The sequence below is a fragment of the Charadrius vociferus genome, unplaced genomic scaffold, assembly GCF_000708025.1.
Source record: "Charadrius vociferus isolate BGI_N301 unplaced genomic scaffold, ASM70802v2 scaffold14, whole genome shotgun sequence".
Lineage (NCBI taxonomy): Eukaryota > Metazoa > Chordata > Aves > Charadriiformes > Charadriidae > Charadrius > Charadrius vociferus.
The window spans coordinates 11,441,687-11,457,909 of record NW_009648876.1 but is presented as its reverse complement, the minus strand read 5'-3'; the positions used below and the strand labels follow the sequence as shown (position 1 = coordinate 11,457,909).

The following is a 16,223-nucleotide window of genomic DNA, read 5'->3' as shown; positions in this document are numbered from 1 at the left end:
CTTCAACCCTCATGTACATTATCCAGGACTGAAGCAAAGTTAACACAGTACAATACTTACTCTTCAAATGCCCATCAAGGTGCTTCCCTCTAACAAGAACCTTACCCTCAGAGATGTACACGCACAGCACAGTTCACCCCTTCAGCACAAACCCAACCATGACTCCCTTCTGCTACCCACCACCGCCCACCTACATCCCTGCTCCTCTTCCAAGCCTCACTACCCTCAAGTGTTGCAGAGTATCACAAGCAGGCCAATATTTCCTTTTGCTGGAGGATACAGATGAAGAGGAACACAAGATTCCAAGTCTTCCAAGTTTCCAAATCTGCAGGTTTCTTTAGAACAGGTGAGTTTGTGACTTTCAGGAGAAGCACACAGAAATGCCTGTGCTTGACTATTTGCCTGTGGCTCACTTCCATCATCCGAGATTACAGGAGTTGAACCTCACCTACTGTAGGAGGAAATGTGTCAAAGATTTGTGTGGGAAGAATTGTCGCTTGTGTCAAGGTTGAAGCCAGAAGATTGACAAGATTTAGTGTCTCTCCTGTTAGACTGCATGTATATTATGGAGGAGCTAGGAGAATTCACCAGTCAGTGCACTTAGTTGGGTTTAGCAGAACTTTGCAGATGTTTTGTTAATCCCTCCCAATGCATGCAGATGCCAATGTTCGAACCTACGCATTGTTTCTTGTTTGATTTTTAGAAGCTAAGGAACTCAATATCTTTATAGCAGATTTTGCATGGTGACTAGCTTCAGTGTTAATAGGGAAGTGCAGCCCGTGGAGGCTCCAAGTCCTCATTCCAGTGTGACTGAAGTTGGCAAGAACTCTCCTAAATAACACAAGCAAGATCTATGCTGCCTCACGTACTATCTGCTTGCAAATTTCAGAGAGTCAGGCATTGACTAAGGAAATAAGTTCATGAAAACTTCGTGGCATCGAACATAATGTCTGCAGTCTATTTTATTTGTCTATGGGGATGAAATAATAATATTCTATACTTTGGTACAACAAGCGCAAAACTCCCGAATTCTTCATCAAGGACGTTTCACTCTCAGTGATACATTGTGTTAGTAAATCCATTTTTTACCAACAAGGGAGTTGGAAGGAACATAAAATGCTAAAAATGAGATGGAGTGTCAGCAGCAGACCTGAAGACAGACACGGGAAGTCTGACCTTCAGTCTCCTCTGCTTCTCCGCCTCCTACTATACCACACTGCCCCAAACATGCTCTGAAAGCCCTGGTAAAATTCAGCCATGATCCTATTTCTAGTAAAGGTTTATCACAATGCAGAAAGAGGGCTTAGTTTTAACTGAAATAATAAGATAAATAAACAAGGAGATTTGCTTTGACATTAACAATCACTACTCAAGGGGATCTGTGGGTTCACTTGGTTTGTCTCTAAGGAGATTAACTGCTGCGATAGTCATTTGATCTTAAAAAAAAAAAAAAGCAGCACTTAGTACTTTCCTAGCTTAGCTACAAAACATTTAACAATTCCAAAAAGTACTGGGCAAAAGTCCAGCTATTTAAAGTTCTGCTCTAATTCTAGGAACAACCAAAAAATTATGCAAATCCTCCTCCCCCTTCTCCCAAACCCCAAAAGAGTAGAGAAAAAGGCTAGATGGCATCCTGAAGCTGATAGCCCATTTACCTGAAATTGTTTTAGCTTTGGATCATATCCTTGGAATTTCTAAATTTTACTCTTTTTAAGTTCATTTCGAGAAATATATTTATCTTCAGTTAAATGTTTTCAATCAACTACAAGGAGGCTACTGAATTCCTTATTAAGCTTCAATATTCAGGGGCAACGTTTTTTTGTTGATTGTTTTGTTTGGTTTTGGGGCAGTTCTTTTGAGGAAACACGAGCACAGCTGGAAACAAGACTCCCAAGTAACCTGTATTATGCTGCAACTTTACAGGTGAATTTATGTCAGGAAAGACACAGAGTAGATAATTTCTTAGATACAAAATTCCTTAGGATATACAAAATTACAGTGGATACAATAAAGGACAAAATTTTATAAATGGTAAATAATCTTTGTCCTTTATTACATCTTCCATAGGAAGATATCAAAGGACTTCACAGGTTCATGGCCTGTCTGAAAAATAGTTAAGTATTTTACAGATAGATAAACTCTCTATCATGTACACACAGACAAAACTAGGAGACATAACCTGCTGGAAGTTGCTGTCAGAATGGAGAAAAACAAAACTCCTTCATCCTGTGCTCTATTTAGAATGGTGTCTTTATCTTTGTGTTTGTTTGTTAAATGAAGCATTTATATATAAGGTCAAGGTATATAGTGACCATTCTTTGCTGTGTCCTGAAAAATGTCCATAGCAAGTATCACTTAGTTATCAGTCATGCAAGTTTTCAATCTTTTCCAAACTCTTTATCCTGAAGAACGAAGGGTTTTAAGACTTCTTCATCCCTAGTACTATCAATTAAAAGTAAGAATGCACAGGACCTGACAGGAAGGCTGCAGCGTTCAAGGTTTCTCTTTATTGAAAACAGGTTAAACTTACCAATAATTTTTGGATGACATCTTTCAGGACTAGCAGGACTGCTTCTCCTCAAGGCCTCATCATTTCCAATTTCTGGGCAGTTTTAGGTTCTGGGTCAATGTCTTAATTTTGAAACTGAACTTGATCAGAAGTTAAAATGGAATTATCCAGGGAAAAAGATGACTCAAAAAATTCCAGCCTTATTGATATTTTGTGGTTGAACCATATTCTGTCACGCCTATCTATAGAATTGGACCCCAGATCACCTCCACTACTTATTTTTAATTTGATTTTAAGACTGGCCTTTCTTTGGAAAGAGTACAGCCACCTCATTAAAACATCCTCTCTCTTGCCCAGTCAGGCTGGATCCTTTAAGAATCCAGGATCACGTGAAAACATCTGTAATGAATAGAATGGTGCTGCTTAACTGGCAAGGGACTCACCTGCTTTCTAATAATCAGTAAAGCACTGTTCTAGTCTAATCAGAGGCGAAGAGGCATAGACATATTTCCATTTAACTGTGGACCCAGAAAATAAATCAAAAAATCACTAGCTGAAACATTAGGAAAAGAAAGCGAGAGCTTCCCATCCAGTTTTGTCTGCGACTCTTCCTCACTTTCTGCTTCTTCAAGATGCAAACCAATCCTGGCATGAAGCAAGGATGCATTTTGCTTCAGGCATATTTTCCCATTGAAAAGCAATTTCCAACAAAAATTAAAAGTACGGTTAACTAAACTGACCAATAAGCTCTACAGAGATATTCATAGACCAGCCATTCTGAGGCCATCTAAAAATAAAATAAAAAAATCACATCAAATAAAGCCGTATATTCTGACCCTTCCAAATGTACAAACCTCAACCAGTTGGTGCATCTCCCTCTACCGGACTGATGGGAACGTTTGAATGAAATAGGATCATTAAGACCCATCCACTGCATAAGAAATGAAATTTGCATTTGCATATAAACTATTGGAAATGCCACAAGAGCCCTGCAGTCTCAAACTTCAATGACAGATTTGTGATGATGTAGAAATACAGGGATTCACATGGGAAAGACAGACAAATATCTCCAGCGCCAAACCCAGATATTTAAAAGACAGATGTGAAATCCCCATAACAGATAAATTATCCACTGACACCTACTAGTAGAGACTGTTTCTGATCCCTGGCACTGATTATCCTACACTCACAGATACGCTTTATCTTAGCTACTGTAAAACGTTACCACAAAAGCCATTTTCTCAGCAAATGACATTATGTAAACTTAAATAAAACTATTAAGAGCTGTGTTAATAGTCACATTAATAAGCAAATAAACAGATCATATTGTTTTCACAACTTAATTCTAAAATCTTAGTTTCAAGCTATTTCTGCTACCTCTACCAATCAGCAAGACACCAAATAGCTCCTATTCACAATGTAAACCTCATTTATCATGCTGCGGATGGGCCGTAGTGACTTGATATATTCACCAGCTTTCAGAGCAAGGTTATTTAATTTTATCTTATCTATTTATGTCTGAAATTATATTTCACGAGGAAGGCTTCAGGATTTTAAGACTAGCCTACTATCAAATACGTCACCTGATAGAGTTGTCTGCTTAGAAAAGCAGCATGCAGATGTGCAAAAATACAGTGGTAAAAACAGAAAAACTTTTCCAAAGTGGAATTGTAGGGTGCTGGATTGATCTGGGTTTGCTTGGCTTTTTTGATCCTTCCACTTTTCCAGTCCTCACAGCCAACAGAAGAGTCTCATAGGCAGAGACACAAGAAATAAAGTAGAATCTCATTATAGAAAGAAAGGGGAAAAATCAAAAAGAAGAAAAGAAGAACAGAGAATCAAGAAGACTCAGAAAGACTCCAGCCAATTAATTCCAAAGCTATAAAGTTAAAATAATTACACACGTACCCACCAGCCTGCACACCTGCACGCTCACATGCACACACAAAAGAAAAGGGAAAGTAAAAACAAAAGACTTCCAGAATTAGAATTATGACATCATGGCAATGGTTAAACCAATTAACAAAACTGAAAGAAAAAGGAGAGAGGTGTAGAGCATTGGCTGTTGGAAAAAGACTCCGTTCCCACAGTAATTAAATGCAACAAGAATATTACTGATAAGATTGAATCATAATTAAGGAAATAATAAAATAAAAAAAGGGAGAACAGAAAAAGAGAAAAGGAAAAGGGAGATGAAAGTAAAGCTATATCACAAGTTTTTATAATTAAATCAAACTGGAAAAAAACAGAAAATTAACAAAGTGGAAATGAAGATATCGCAACAGGGATAAATTCTCATCAACTAATATTTTTTCACTGTCCTTTAGATACCAAGATCCAGAAAAGGTGGAGAAACACTAGTGATTCCATCGAGCATCCCTATTTCTCCATTACTCTCTCCCATCTGCCGGTCCCAATAAAACAGAACAAAATTTGCCCCAGCATTTTCTCCCCTTCACCATTACCTGCCGCAGGTTGCGTGTCACCTTAACGTCATGCCATGCGTTGTCATTGAACTTGCCATTGACCGGCTCCACAATGGCCTCGAAGGCCCCAGACCCCAGGTTAATGACCAATGAGACCGCACCATCTTTCAGGGCCAGGTTGACATAATCAGCTGACTTGCCGGTGTGCAGAATGAGCCCGTTGCGTTGCCATGTCTTGAAGGAGAGAGTGATCTCATCGCTGCTGCTTTGGATGGGGTTTTGCGACAGGTCATAGCAAAGGTATTCGGAACCACGGAAAGTGGCCATGTTCTCATCTCGCGCTGGGAAAAATAAAAAAGGAAACAAAAGAACTACTCAGCAGTCAGCCAAGAAGAGATTTACAGTTGTCATGAAATTTCCAAGCAATCCCACAGCACTGTTAATGCTCTATACAACTACACATCACAGCATGCTAATGACTGTGCAGCTCCTCATGTAATATGGCTACCAAGAGAATTAACGGCAGGGTTCTTGGTACCGAAGAATTTCAGCACTGTGTTTTCAGTTTCACTGCAGCACTGTCACCATAGGGACCGTTCAAAAGTATGCAGTGGAGCCTAGGAAAAGTACATTTACAGACACTGCTGTAAGACACTTCGCATCCTTTTTCGGAGCATGATAGAAAACGCTATTATCCACATAACCATTGTGTATGCGTTGTTCCAAAAGAAATCAATGTTTTGCAAAGATTAGTATTTAGATTCATTGCTAATGTCATCTGAACTTAACCCATCTGCCAGGCAATCTAAGACAGGCATCAGAATATAATCCTGACAGAGCTGCCCCTTTCTTTCGACTGAAAGGGAGACCAAGCAGACAACAGAGCCACATGAAGTACCCTATAGTTTCCTTCTCTGAGAGCATGAGGTAAGTCCACATGAAACATTTTGTCCACAACCATAAGTAATGATGTTGCTGGTAAACACATCTCAGAATGTCACCCATTTGATCAACTTATCCAGAAAGTCTGTACAAGGCAAGCATATCTTTTTCATACTGCAAAAATGAACACGGGGGAATTATTCACAGCACGTGACATGAAGTATTTCCTCATTAAGAAAAAAAAAATAATCTCATATGCACAGTAAGGAAAACCACTGAACTGTTTCTCAGCAACTGGAGGCAGCATTTGAATACCATAAAAATCCTTTGTGTGAGCTGGAAGGCTGCTTCCCAGTACCTGGGCTTGCACTGTCACTCAGAGCCAGCTCTGCTGCCCTGTTGCACTCACGTGACTCAAGCCAGCTGGGTACCCTGGTTTTGCCCAGTAGAAGAAATACAGGATGGTGATGGTAAAGCTTGCAGGAGAGCTAAAGCTTGCAGGAGAGCTATCTATAGCCCATTCCTACCAGTGACAACTGGGGGAAAATGGTAGTTACTATGGAGCCGACACAGATCCCCTCACTCCATGTTGCAGCACCTTTCTGACTCCCAGCTGTGAAAGCAAGTCTGAGCACAAATAACTAGATGGTACAAGCAGTCAAGCTATCATTGCTTACAGTCTGCTGCATAAGGCAAATGCTGGTGCTATTACCGTTGACATTAATAGCATTTTTCTGCTTCACTTTGTCTCATTTAGTAATCCTAATACAGATTAGCCAGAATTTATTATATAAGACTGAGGGGAAAATACTTGTTGTCATAGCCATTCTTGAAAAATAACTACATGGTAAAATCTGTGCCCTCACAGCATGAAACAGTGGTGACAAAACCAGCAGTGTTGCAACATGAACATATATCACCCTCAAGTCATAGGTCTGCTTTAAGCAGCGACTTTTTCAATCTTGATTGAGGGTATCACAGAATGAACTCATTAAAAAAATCGGTGCATTTTGAAGGCAGCAGTTATGTGTGTATGTACTTATGTATGTGAACCATGTGTCTATACATCCCTGTGAGCAAGCAGTAAGACAAATTACTCCACGCAACAGTACAGGTTGGGTGCCAACTGGCTCAAAAGCAGCTTTACAGAAGAAGACCTGAGGGCCCCAGCAGACAAGTTGAGCACAAGCCAGCGGTGCCTGCCCTTTCAGCAAAGGTCAGCCGCATCCTGGGCTGTATTAGCAAGAATGCAGCCAGCAGGCTGACGGAAGCGATTCTTCCCCTAACCGACACTTGTGAGATCACATCGGGAGTACTCTGTCCAGTATTGAGCTTCCTGGTTTAAAAATGGCTTCAACATACTGGTGCGAGTCCAGCAAAGAGCTACCACAACACTCAAGGTGCTGGAGTGGGTGATGTGTATGGAGAAGCTGAGAGAGCTGGGTTTGTTCTACCTCGAGGAGAGACAACTCAAGGAAAATCTTGCTGCCTTCTGCAACGACTTAATGGGAGAGCACAGACGGCCAAATTCTTCTCAGAGGTCTGCAGAAAAAGGATGATAGGCAACAGACGCAGCTGGAATACAAGAAATTCTCATTCTAGACAAAAAAATGTTTCATCTTGAGGATGGTCAAACACTAGGAAGGGCCTAGAGAGATTGTGAAATTTCCATCCTTTGAAATAGTAAAAACTTTATTATGCACAGACCTGAGCTGCCTGCTCTAACTGGACCTGCTCTGAGCTAATGGCTGGACTACACGGCCTCTGGAGGTCCCTTCCAAATTACTTGGCTCTGTGATTCTATTCTGAATACATTTAACTACCACCAAGGAATGCATACGCTTGTGTCAGTGCTCAGCCAGCCTAAGCACAGAGGGCTGATATTGATTGCAGTTCTGGAAGTCAGAGCCGAGCGCTTAACAACCCACTCCACGATGATAATTCCCCTGCCTAGTCACTCCTGATCCATCGGAAGGGAACATGTTACAATCAAGTCAGACACATGCTCTGTGTACCTGCGGGTAATTCCCATCAAATAGCCGGTGTCTGAGGGCAGGAGTCAAACACGATCATTATGACTGAGCCTTTTTCCCCACAGCCGTAGATGTGCGAAGCACTGAATACACATTTGACATCTTTGGGAAGGGGGGTGCGGGGGGTTGATTGTTCACTCAGTACAAGACATATTAATAGGGCTCATTTACACTTTCTCAACCACTTAGATGAAATCTCACTGGTCTACTCAGTACAAAGGAGAAGGCAAGGAGTAGATTAGAAATCTAAATGGTAATTTAAGGCAACTACTGCAGACTCATCAAAATGGAGCATGAAAATTCAGAGAGATATTTATTACTCTTACTTGTAATACTGGTTTTAATACAAGGTGCTATCAGCCCACCCCTGTGTGCAACTACGTCATCTGCCTGTTTCTTCTAGTCATCTGCTGCTGACCCTTGTCACAGATGGGATTCTGGACCTGATCCATCTTTTTATCCTTCTTGTTCTTGGGAGAATGCTACCTATTTCTGTTTCATTTGATGTTCGGGTTTGTTTTTTTTCTTCCTCCTGTGGCTGCTTTGGATAGACACCCAAATTTGCAGATCACCACACACTAAAATCTCTCTAGGGTTCACTGGCAAATCCAAATTCATGCTTGTCCACCCCATCTCATAAACGCAACTCCCAAGGTCAACCTATTCTCTAGAACTGTAGTCTCCAAACCACTAATTCCTAAACAACTAGTTTAGCAGTGGCCATGTAGATGACTGGTTTACCGGTCTCATGAAAGTCTTTAGTGCACAGATTAGGCTCCAATCGCCTAAGACCTGTGGCTTTGAGGAATACACAGCCACAGATTAGGCTCCAATCGCCTAAGACCTTGGCTGTGTATTCCTCAAAGCCACAACACAGTAGCCTGCATCAGGCCACATGAAAAGCTTTTCACCAGGCACAGCCCTTCCATGCTGTCCTGCCTGTTAAGGCACTCTGACATAAGCAATGGATGTGACCACAAAGCACATGGGAATGCCTAGAGAGCATGGAGTGGAAAAAGGGTTCTTTCCACAATGTACGAAGAGAAAAGGCCCCGAGTAGGCTGCAGGTCCCACAGTATTTCCATATGCTTTCAGGCACAGTCTGGTGACATCTGGAAGACCAAAGAGTGGTGAAGCACTTGTTATTTCTTAGCTCATGACCTTTTTGCTGTACAGTTCTGAAGGCTCCACAAATTGCACTGTGATATTTCTGGCTTCTATATTCTTTAAACAGTGGTACTGTACCAAGAAGCCTCTGCATAGCAACACAGCCAACCTAGAATAGCTAAGCTTAAGGCCCAACTCAAAGTCAACAGGAATCCTGGGTTTATGTTACGTGGAGCGATAGATCAAACCCTGGGTTTGGTGGGATGTGAAACCCTATATATAGTATGAATTTATGATCTAGATGTTCAAGTGTGACAATGAAACTGCTTAAAATAACATTTACCTAAAACAGCATTTAGAATATGTTTGCAAACTCTTGGTTCATACATGATTTGCAAGATTTAATTTTTAACTTACTTAGTACCAGATGGATTTATAAAAATCAGAATCTGAAAGCAGGTTAGCACATGTAAGCAATTAAATCATCCATTTCACTCGTTAATATTAATCTAAACCCATTATTTATTTTCTAACACATTCGCATAACTAAATTCTCTGCAACAACTGGGATTTGCAGAGATCCAAGACCTGTACAAAACTCCACATTTAGACTTAAACCCTTGACATATTCAAAGTCTCACAGAATTCACCAGAGTAGAAGCAAACCCAGAATCTTCCAACTGATCAACACAAACCTCTTCCTGGAATGAATGGAGTCACCCATCACTTTAAGAAGTGGGAAAAGGTTATCTTTTCCTGACTAATCACTAGCAGGCACAGCTAGCACATTAAGCAGTTACCGACACCACCCCACTGCAAAGCCAATTTTGCAAGTCTCAGATCTATACCTGTTCAAATCCCCAAATCAGCTATCACTACATACTGCAGGCTGATAGCAAGAAGAGAAACAAAAGCATGGCCAACAACTACCTAAGTCAAGCTCCTAGCTCTTCTCATCCCTGCAGAAACCCCAGATCTTGCTGAGTCTCAGGTTCCCAAGAGAGGTAAAGACTCAGGATCTTTCCATATCATGTACAGCTATACTGCCCTTTCACGAGAGCCAGATGGTAATTTTAACTTCAGTTTTTATGTGCAAAGCTGTTGCTATGTGTTCCTGTCAAAGCTCTTTGTAGAAAGGAGGACTCATTTAGAATTCACAGCATCACTAAGAAGTAGAGAAACCTTGGCATTTTGATTTATGTATGAGGAAACCAATGTGCAGACATTTTAATGGATCTACTCGTGGCCACCAAGTAAATCAATAGTAGAGGAAGCATTTGAGTTCAGGAGCTCCTAGCTTCCCATCCTGGCCTCATTCCACAGGTTCTCATACATTTGTGGAGGAAAACCAACCTCCTATTTTTCTCCAGTCCTGTCAGGAAGTCACCCCAGGGAAAAGTGTGGAGCAGAGGAGCCTCCAAAGTTTTGGATGATGCCTTAAAGTAACTACTTCATGACTGTGAAGCTAAAAACAGCAAATCCTAGAAGCACTGATTCTGCCCAAGTTTAATACTCGACAAGAGCAGCATCTCATGCAACAGGATTTCTGGCCTCAGACACAATTAGGAAATATTTAGAAAAATAGAAAGTGGACAGTGACTTTCCTGAAGTCTCCTGAAGAAAACTTCAAGTAGCTCTCAAAAACAACGAGTCAGCTGCTCACCCTCTCACCTTCTGTCAAAATCCACTGCATTACACATGTACTCTGAGGCAATCCCTTATCTCACTGGAGTTTGGTTTACAGCCAACATTGGAGCATGACTTCTGTCAGTGAGAAAAGCAAACTCTCCACACTGCTTCAGAATTAATAACTACTCCAGTGTTCGGTGGGATTTACCTTATCTCAGTGGTTTGCTGTGCTTTGCACAGAAGAACTGGTGCTGTCTGATAATCTCAGAATGATCTAACACTGTCAAGCGTCAGGCTTCTCTGCCAAACCAGTGTGCATTAAGGACAGAGGCAGTAGGACATCTGGGTACTCCCTTGACCTTTTGTCAAACAGAGGTCAAAAAGAAAAAGATTATTTACAGGAACCTTTTCTCCCTACCATTTAACAGTTCTCTATAACTTCAGAAAATCCTACAGGTATGGAACCTGTCTTCAGAAAAAAAAAAAACCAAACAAACATGCTTCCAAAGTTGGCCACTGACCTCAGAACTGTTATTAAATTAGAGGACTACCATCCACCATGGCAGAGAAAAGGGAAGAAAAAAAAACAACCAAAAAACCAAACCCACAACAATCACCCCAATTTCACCATGAATCCAGAACACAGAAGGAAAAATATCAATGTATTCAAAAGGTATTGTGGATAGATAAATTAAGTTTGAGCAATAAGGATATAACACAGCGTTATAACATACAGCTATGCAGAAGGCCTAAGTGCAAGGAGGTTAAAAAAAGGCAGAAGTTCTCACTGTTGGCATTAGTCCTGCTGCTTGAATGATGGGCCCTCCTCACCTGAAGACACACTAGTGGAATCAGTAGAGAATTACAGCAGAGCCATGGTACTCAGTGGCTATGAACTTACTGCACTTGGGCATCAGCTGTACTTTCAGCATCATGACAAGGAAACTATCTAATTTATTTCTGATGGGTTGACTGGCTAACATCACGATCCTAGGAAGCACAATTGAACTCAGTGTTTCTGGGAAGAAGTTTTGTGGCAGTCTTCCTGTACTGCTGAAATTAACAGGTATTCCTGCTTTGTCACTTTATAGCTGGGTATGGACATGGCTAAATGTCTTCATGCCAGTGTGTGTATCTTTGCCTCCTTTCTATACTAAGTCTTACACCATAAACAATAGACCTAAAGTTTTAAAATTCTAACTGAGCTGTAGGAAATCTTTTGACCCAAGCCATAATGAAGTCTGGAAAGAATAAATTCCACATATGAACCACGTGAACTAAGGGGAAATAGACTTAGAAGCTATTCTAGATGGTGAGCTGTAGAGATCGAGGCATCACCTCCCAAAGGATGGGGCAGAACCCCAGTCTGGGCCAACCCCTACTAACTCTACTAAGAGGTAATTCTGTTCCGGGCAGAATGGTTCTCCTGGGAGTCACGTATAATAGCTATGATCTTCAACAACGTTACAGAACAATAAACGATTTATGTCCCAAGTTACTTTCACATGTGTCTGATGTTCCCTCAGAGGTTAGGGGAGGAGAAACTGTACATCAAATGTCACAGAAAATAAGTCAGCCAACACCTCTGAAGGACAAAAAAGGTGAACTATCTCCATCACCCTCCAGAAGAGTTGTCCACTGACTGAATGCTGAAACCTTAATGAAAGCCCTCAGAAGCAGTCAAAGCAGCTCACTCAGATTCATGTTATTAAAACAAAGCTGGATAGTTTAGTTACAATCAGGCTGTTATTTTAAAGAGATGGTGACAGACTCCAGTAATAGCTAAACAGCAGATTACTGCATCCTCCATTAAGTTGTCCAAATCCTTTTGTTGCATTTCTCCTTTCTAGCCTTTGGGCAGGAAAAATAATATATCCAAATGGTTCTGGTTTTTTGAGTCTGATCATTCTTCACACCACCTGATTAAATCAGTGACACCACTAATCAAAGCCTCTCATAAGGTCCCATGCTCTCTCCCTCACATACACACTTTTGTGCTCTCAATAGTCAAAAGCAAGACTTTTCAAAAAAGTATTTACAGAGCTTATGTAATTATTTAGATTCAGAAGAAAGAGCGTGCAAAACATGAAGCATCTTCTAAGCATCACCAGTGATACTGACATGTGGAAGCTTCGACAGTCATATATACTGCATTTTTACTCCACAAACTGTAAAGTAAGAATATCTAAGTCATCTCAATGACATGACTGAACTGATTGCACTGATAAAACCTTATAAAAAGAATATTACTTCTAACTTCAAGGAAATTATGGGAATAAGTTTTCGGAAGAAAATGAATTTTTGCTGTTGGAAAAAAAAATTGTCTGTAAAAATCAAAGAAAGAGGTTATAATGGAGAAGATTAAGTGCTGAGCTGGAGTCCCAAAGTGAAAAAAAGTAGTTTTCCAAATGCTTACTAGCTTTAAACCATTCTGGATAATGTTAGATTTTCCAGAAAGCGTCATTTATTGTTTCTTCAGGCCCCTCATTCTCACTTATTGTATCTACATAATTTGTGACTTGGAAGCAGAGAAGAATAACAGTAACAACATCAGAAACTGTGTAAGTAAGACTCAATGGAGGACAACATCTCTTATCATGTTTAAGGGATACGAAGAGCAACATTAGCCTAAGAGCCCAAAGCAATGGTGAGATGCACTCAGTCAGTGCTGTTTCAGTGCCAAACAGAAATTTTGCACGTAGTGAAGCAGCTCTGATCTTACCCAAAGAGCTCTTTCATCTCACCAGTAAGAGCAAAGGAAGCACTATGATACACCAGAGAAAGCCAAGTGCCTAGCATCAATCATGCCTTCTCCTCCGTTATCTGCTGCTTTACACATTACCCTTTGCGTCTAAATGAAAATGCTTGTTAAAAGGTCCTCAAATTTAAGCCCAGAAGAGATCAAGGAGACTTGGCAATACAATGAATGTCCGTCTTTTTGTCAAACCTGACTATTCTATTATTTCCCTGAGCACCGAAGCTCTTAATGAAAACAGGAGGAAGAATTGCTTTCTCTAAAGATACTGCACAAGAGCTCCGGAGCTGCAGGTTCCACCTCTGCTTGCTGCTCCTCCTTGGATGAGGCTCTTTGGGCTGGCCCCACCACAGAGGAGGCTCTGACCCCCAGACTGCAAACCATGCCGAAGAGCTCTAGCAAAGTGACTCAGTTCTCCTGATGAATTTGGGCCGCCGCACAGCAAAGACTGAGAGCAAAGGCAGGGATCAGACGTGACGGTGCCTGAGTCTTTAACCCAAAGAAAGGAGGAATATCCCCCTGGGCTCCTGACCCTCAAACAGTTGATATGGACTATCTAATGGAAAACATATAAAGTGGTTTCCATGTATCACTTTCACACATCAGTGATAGAGCTAATACTCTGTTAGAAGCACAACTACAGGTGAAGTTCATACCACCTAAACAAATGAAAATTCACACAAATGAAGACATTGGTTTTGCTTCTCAACCTTTAAAGACTCTTCTTCACTCACCAGTAAATTGCTGTCATAGAATCATAGAATTGTCTAGGTTGGAAGGGACATTTAAGATCATTGAGTCCAACCATCAACCTAACACTGCCAAAACCACCACTAACCGACTGTCCTTTCAACAAAATCTCCCAGAGAGAAAAAAAAAAAAATTAGATCTATCACAGAAAATCTCCTAGTTAGTCCACATATTCAGCACAGAGATTATTTAAACCTGGATTCATCAATAATATGATCCACAGATTCCCTATGGACCCTCTAAACCACCTTCTCTGACTTTTTTCTGAAGGGAAGCAGAAAACAGAACGGTCTGAAGAAGAATCTGAACCATTTACTACAGAAATCATCCACCAGCATCATTTGCTCCAATACCACACAAAATAACTGAAAAAATGCATTCAAAATCTTTTAGCTAAAATGCTTTGATGACAAAAGTATTAGTACTACAATAATGAAAATTAAAAAAATAAGATGACATATGTTTACAAAAGATTATAGCATATGGTTAGTAACATCATTTTTTAAATTGCTCACACCAAAATTGATCTAAATGACAAACTACAGGTGTAGAAGTCAGAACCTGAGCACTTTATCCTCGACTTCGCCACTGATTTACTGTGCAACCTGAAGCACTTAATTAACCTCAGCTGCCTCCATCTGTACTACAAAGATAACAAAAATATAGGTTAAGTCCTTGAGACCTATGGGAAAAGAAAGCTCTATGAGTTTAATAAAACTTTTCTGCAAAACAAGAAATGTTGCACATCTGTGAGGAGAAGCCACATACTAGTCCAGTGTATATCCAGTGTACAGAGTGTCCCGGGCATCCTTCTCTCCACCCATGCTATGCTGTTTGCTAAGCACAAACAGCTGTATGGGTATCTGTGTGTGAGGTTGCATCCTCTGTCACTGGCAAACACACAATAAACTCCAAGCATCCGTCTGCCTGTGGCACTATGTACTTAGAGCTGTGCTTGTTCTGATCAACTGGCCAAAGAGACAAAAAACCCCAATTCTATGACAATGTCTTGCTTAACCCAAAATGAAATTTAACACATTTGTTTTACACTTCCTTAAAAATATATTTCTTAAAAAAACAGAGCTCCATTTTAAACTAAAAGCATGAAACATGTTTATTTTGAAATGAATGATGCTGAATAAATCAATTTTAAAAAATAATTTGCCTGAAACAATTTGATCTATTCATATAAATTCACAATTTGTTTTGGATGAAACAAGTATGCTTTTCTCTCTTCATTTCTCTGAGCAATTTTGCTACTTTCACTCCCAGCTCCAGAAGGTGCAGGAAAAGGAAGGTGTTGCTACTAATTTTGTCAAGAGCTCACCTACCACGATGGTGTGCTGGGCATAAGAAGTCCTCTAGACTCCTCACTACTGAACATGGATGAGAACAATTCCCACTGCTGCTGTATTTATGCTTTCTTATGTTTTTGTTTTGCTCTGCATTTCTTCTAGTTTACTTATTTTCCTGGAGCATCATTCTAAAATATAAGGATGCCAAGTCTCTGAACATACCACCCAGCAGAAATGTTTTTTTTTAAAGACTGAACCTTCACCAAAGTGCAAACTCGCCAGAGAAAGAACATCACAGCACCATGAACACAAATCTCAAGATTTAACATATTCACCAGCCTTGCTTTCACAGATACCTCTACTGCTGGGTTGTTACCCAGCCCCTCTGCCCTTCTATGTAGAACACACATGACAATACAGCCGGGAGCATGCAAGTGTACAGCTAAGCTCTTAATTGACCAGCTTTTTATCTGACATACTCTGTTGAACAAAAGTGATGTTTTTATACAGACTATGTTTGTTTAAAAAACTGAACCAATTTGCATGCCAACAAGCAAAATGATATTCGCAACCTAAGAGAGATTTACTGTTCAGCAGCAATCTGCATCCCAGTTGCAATCCCCAGTTTCACACTACCCTTACTCTTCTAGCCTATTAAAAAAAACTAAGTTAAACACCAAATACTAGTCCCAATGCTATATATTTAGACCTGTTTATTATTGGGTGTGGATTCAAAGGCACTAATATTCAGGTAATCGAACAGGATGCACTTGTGGCATTTTTGTTCCTTTCCATACCAAAGACAAGGTCTTCCCCACACTTTCTGACCTCAGCGAA

General features: G+C 40.4%; 1 protein-coding gene across 1 annotated transcript in view; it reads right to left on the bottom strand.

Moving 5' to 3' along the window:
- Positions 1-16,223, bottom strand: part of NRXN3 (neurexin 3) — a gene marked incomplete at its 3' end in the record, with an annotated part of 723,331 nt that overhangs the window by 500,501 nt on the left and 206,607 nt on the right. Inside the window, exon 5 of the mRNA XM_009887058.1 lies at positions 4,975-5,276. Within this exon, the coding sequence (XP_009885360.1) occupies positions 4,975-5,276 (302 nt within the window). The remainder of the gene's footprint in view (positions 1-4,974; positions 5,277-16,223) is intronic.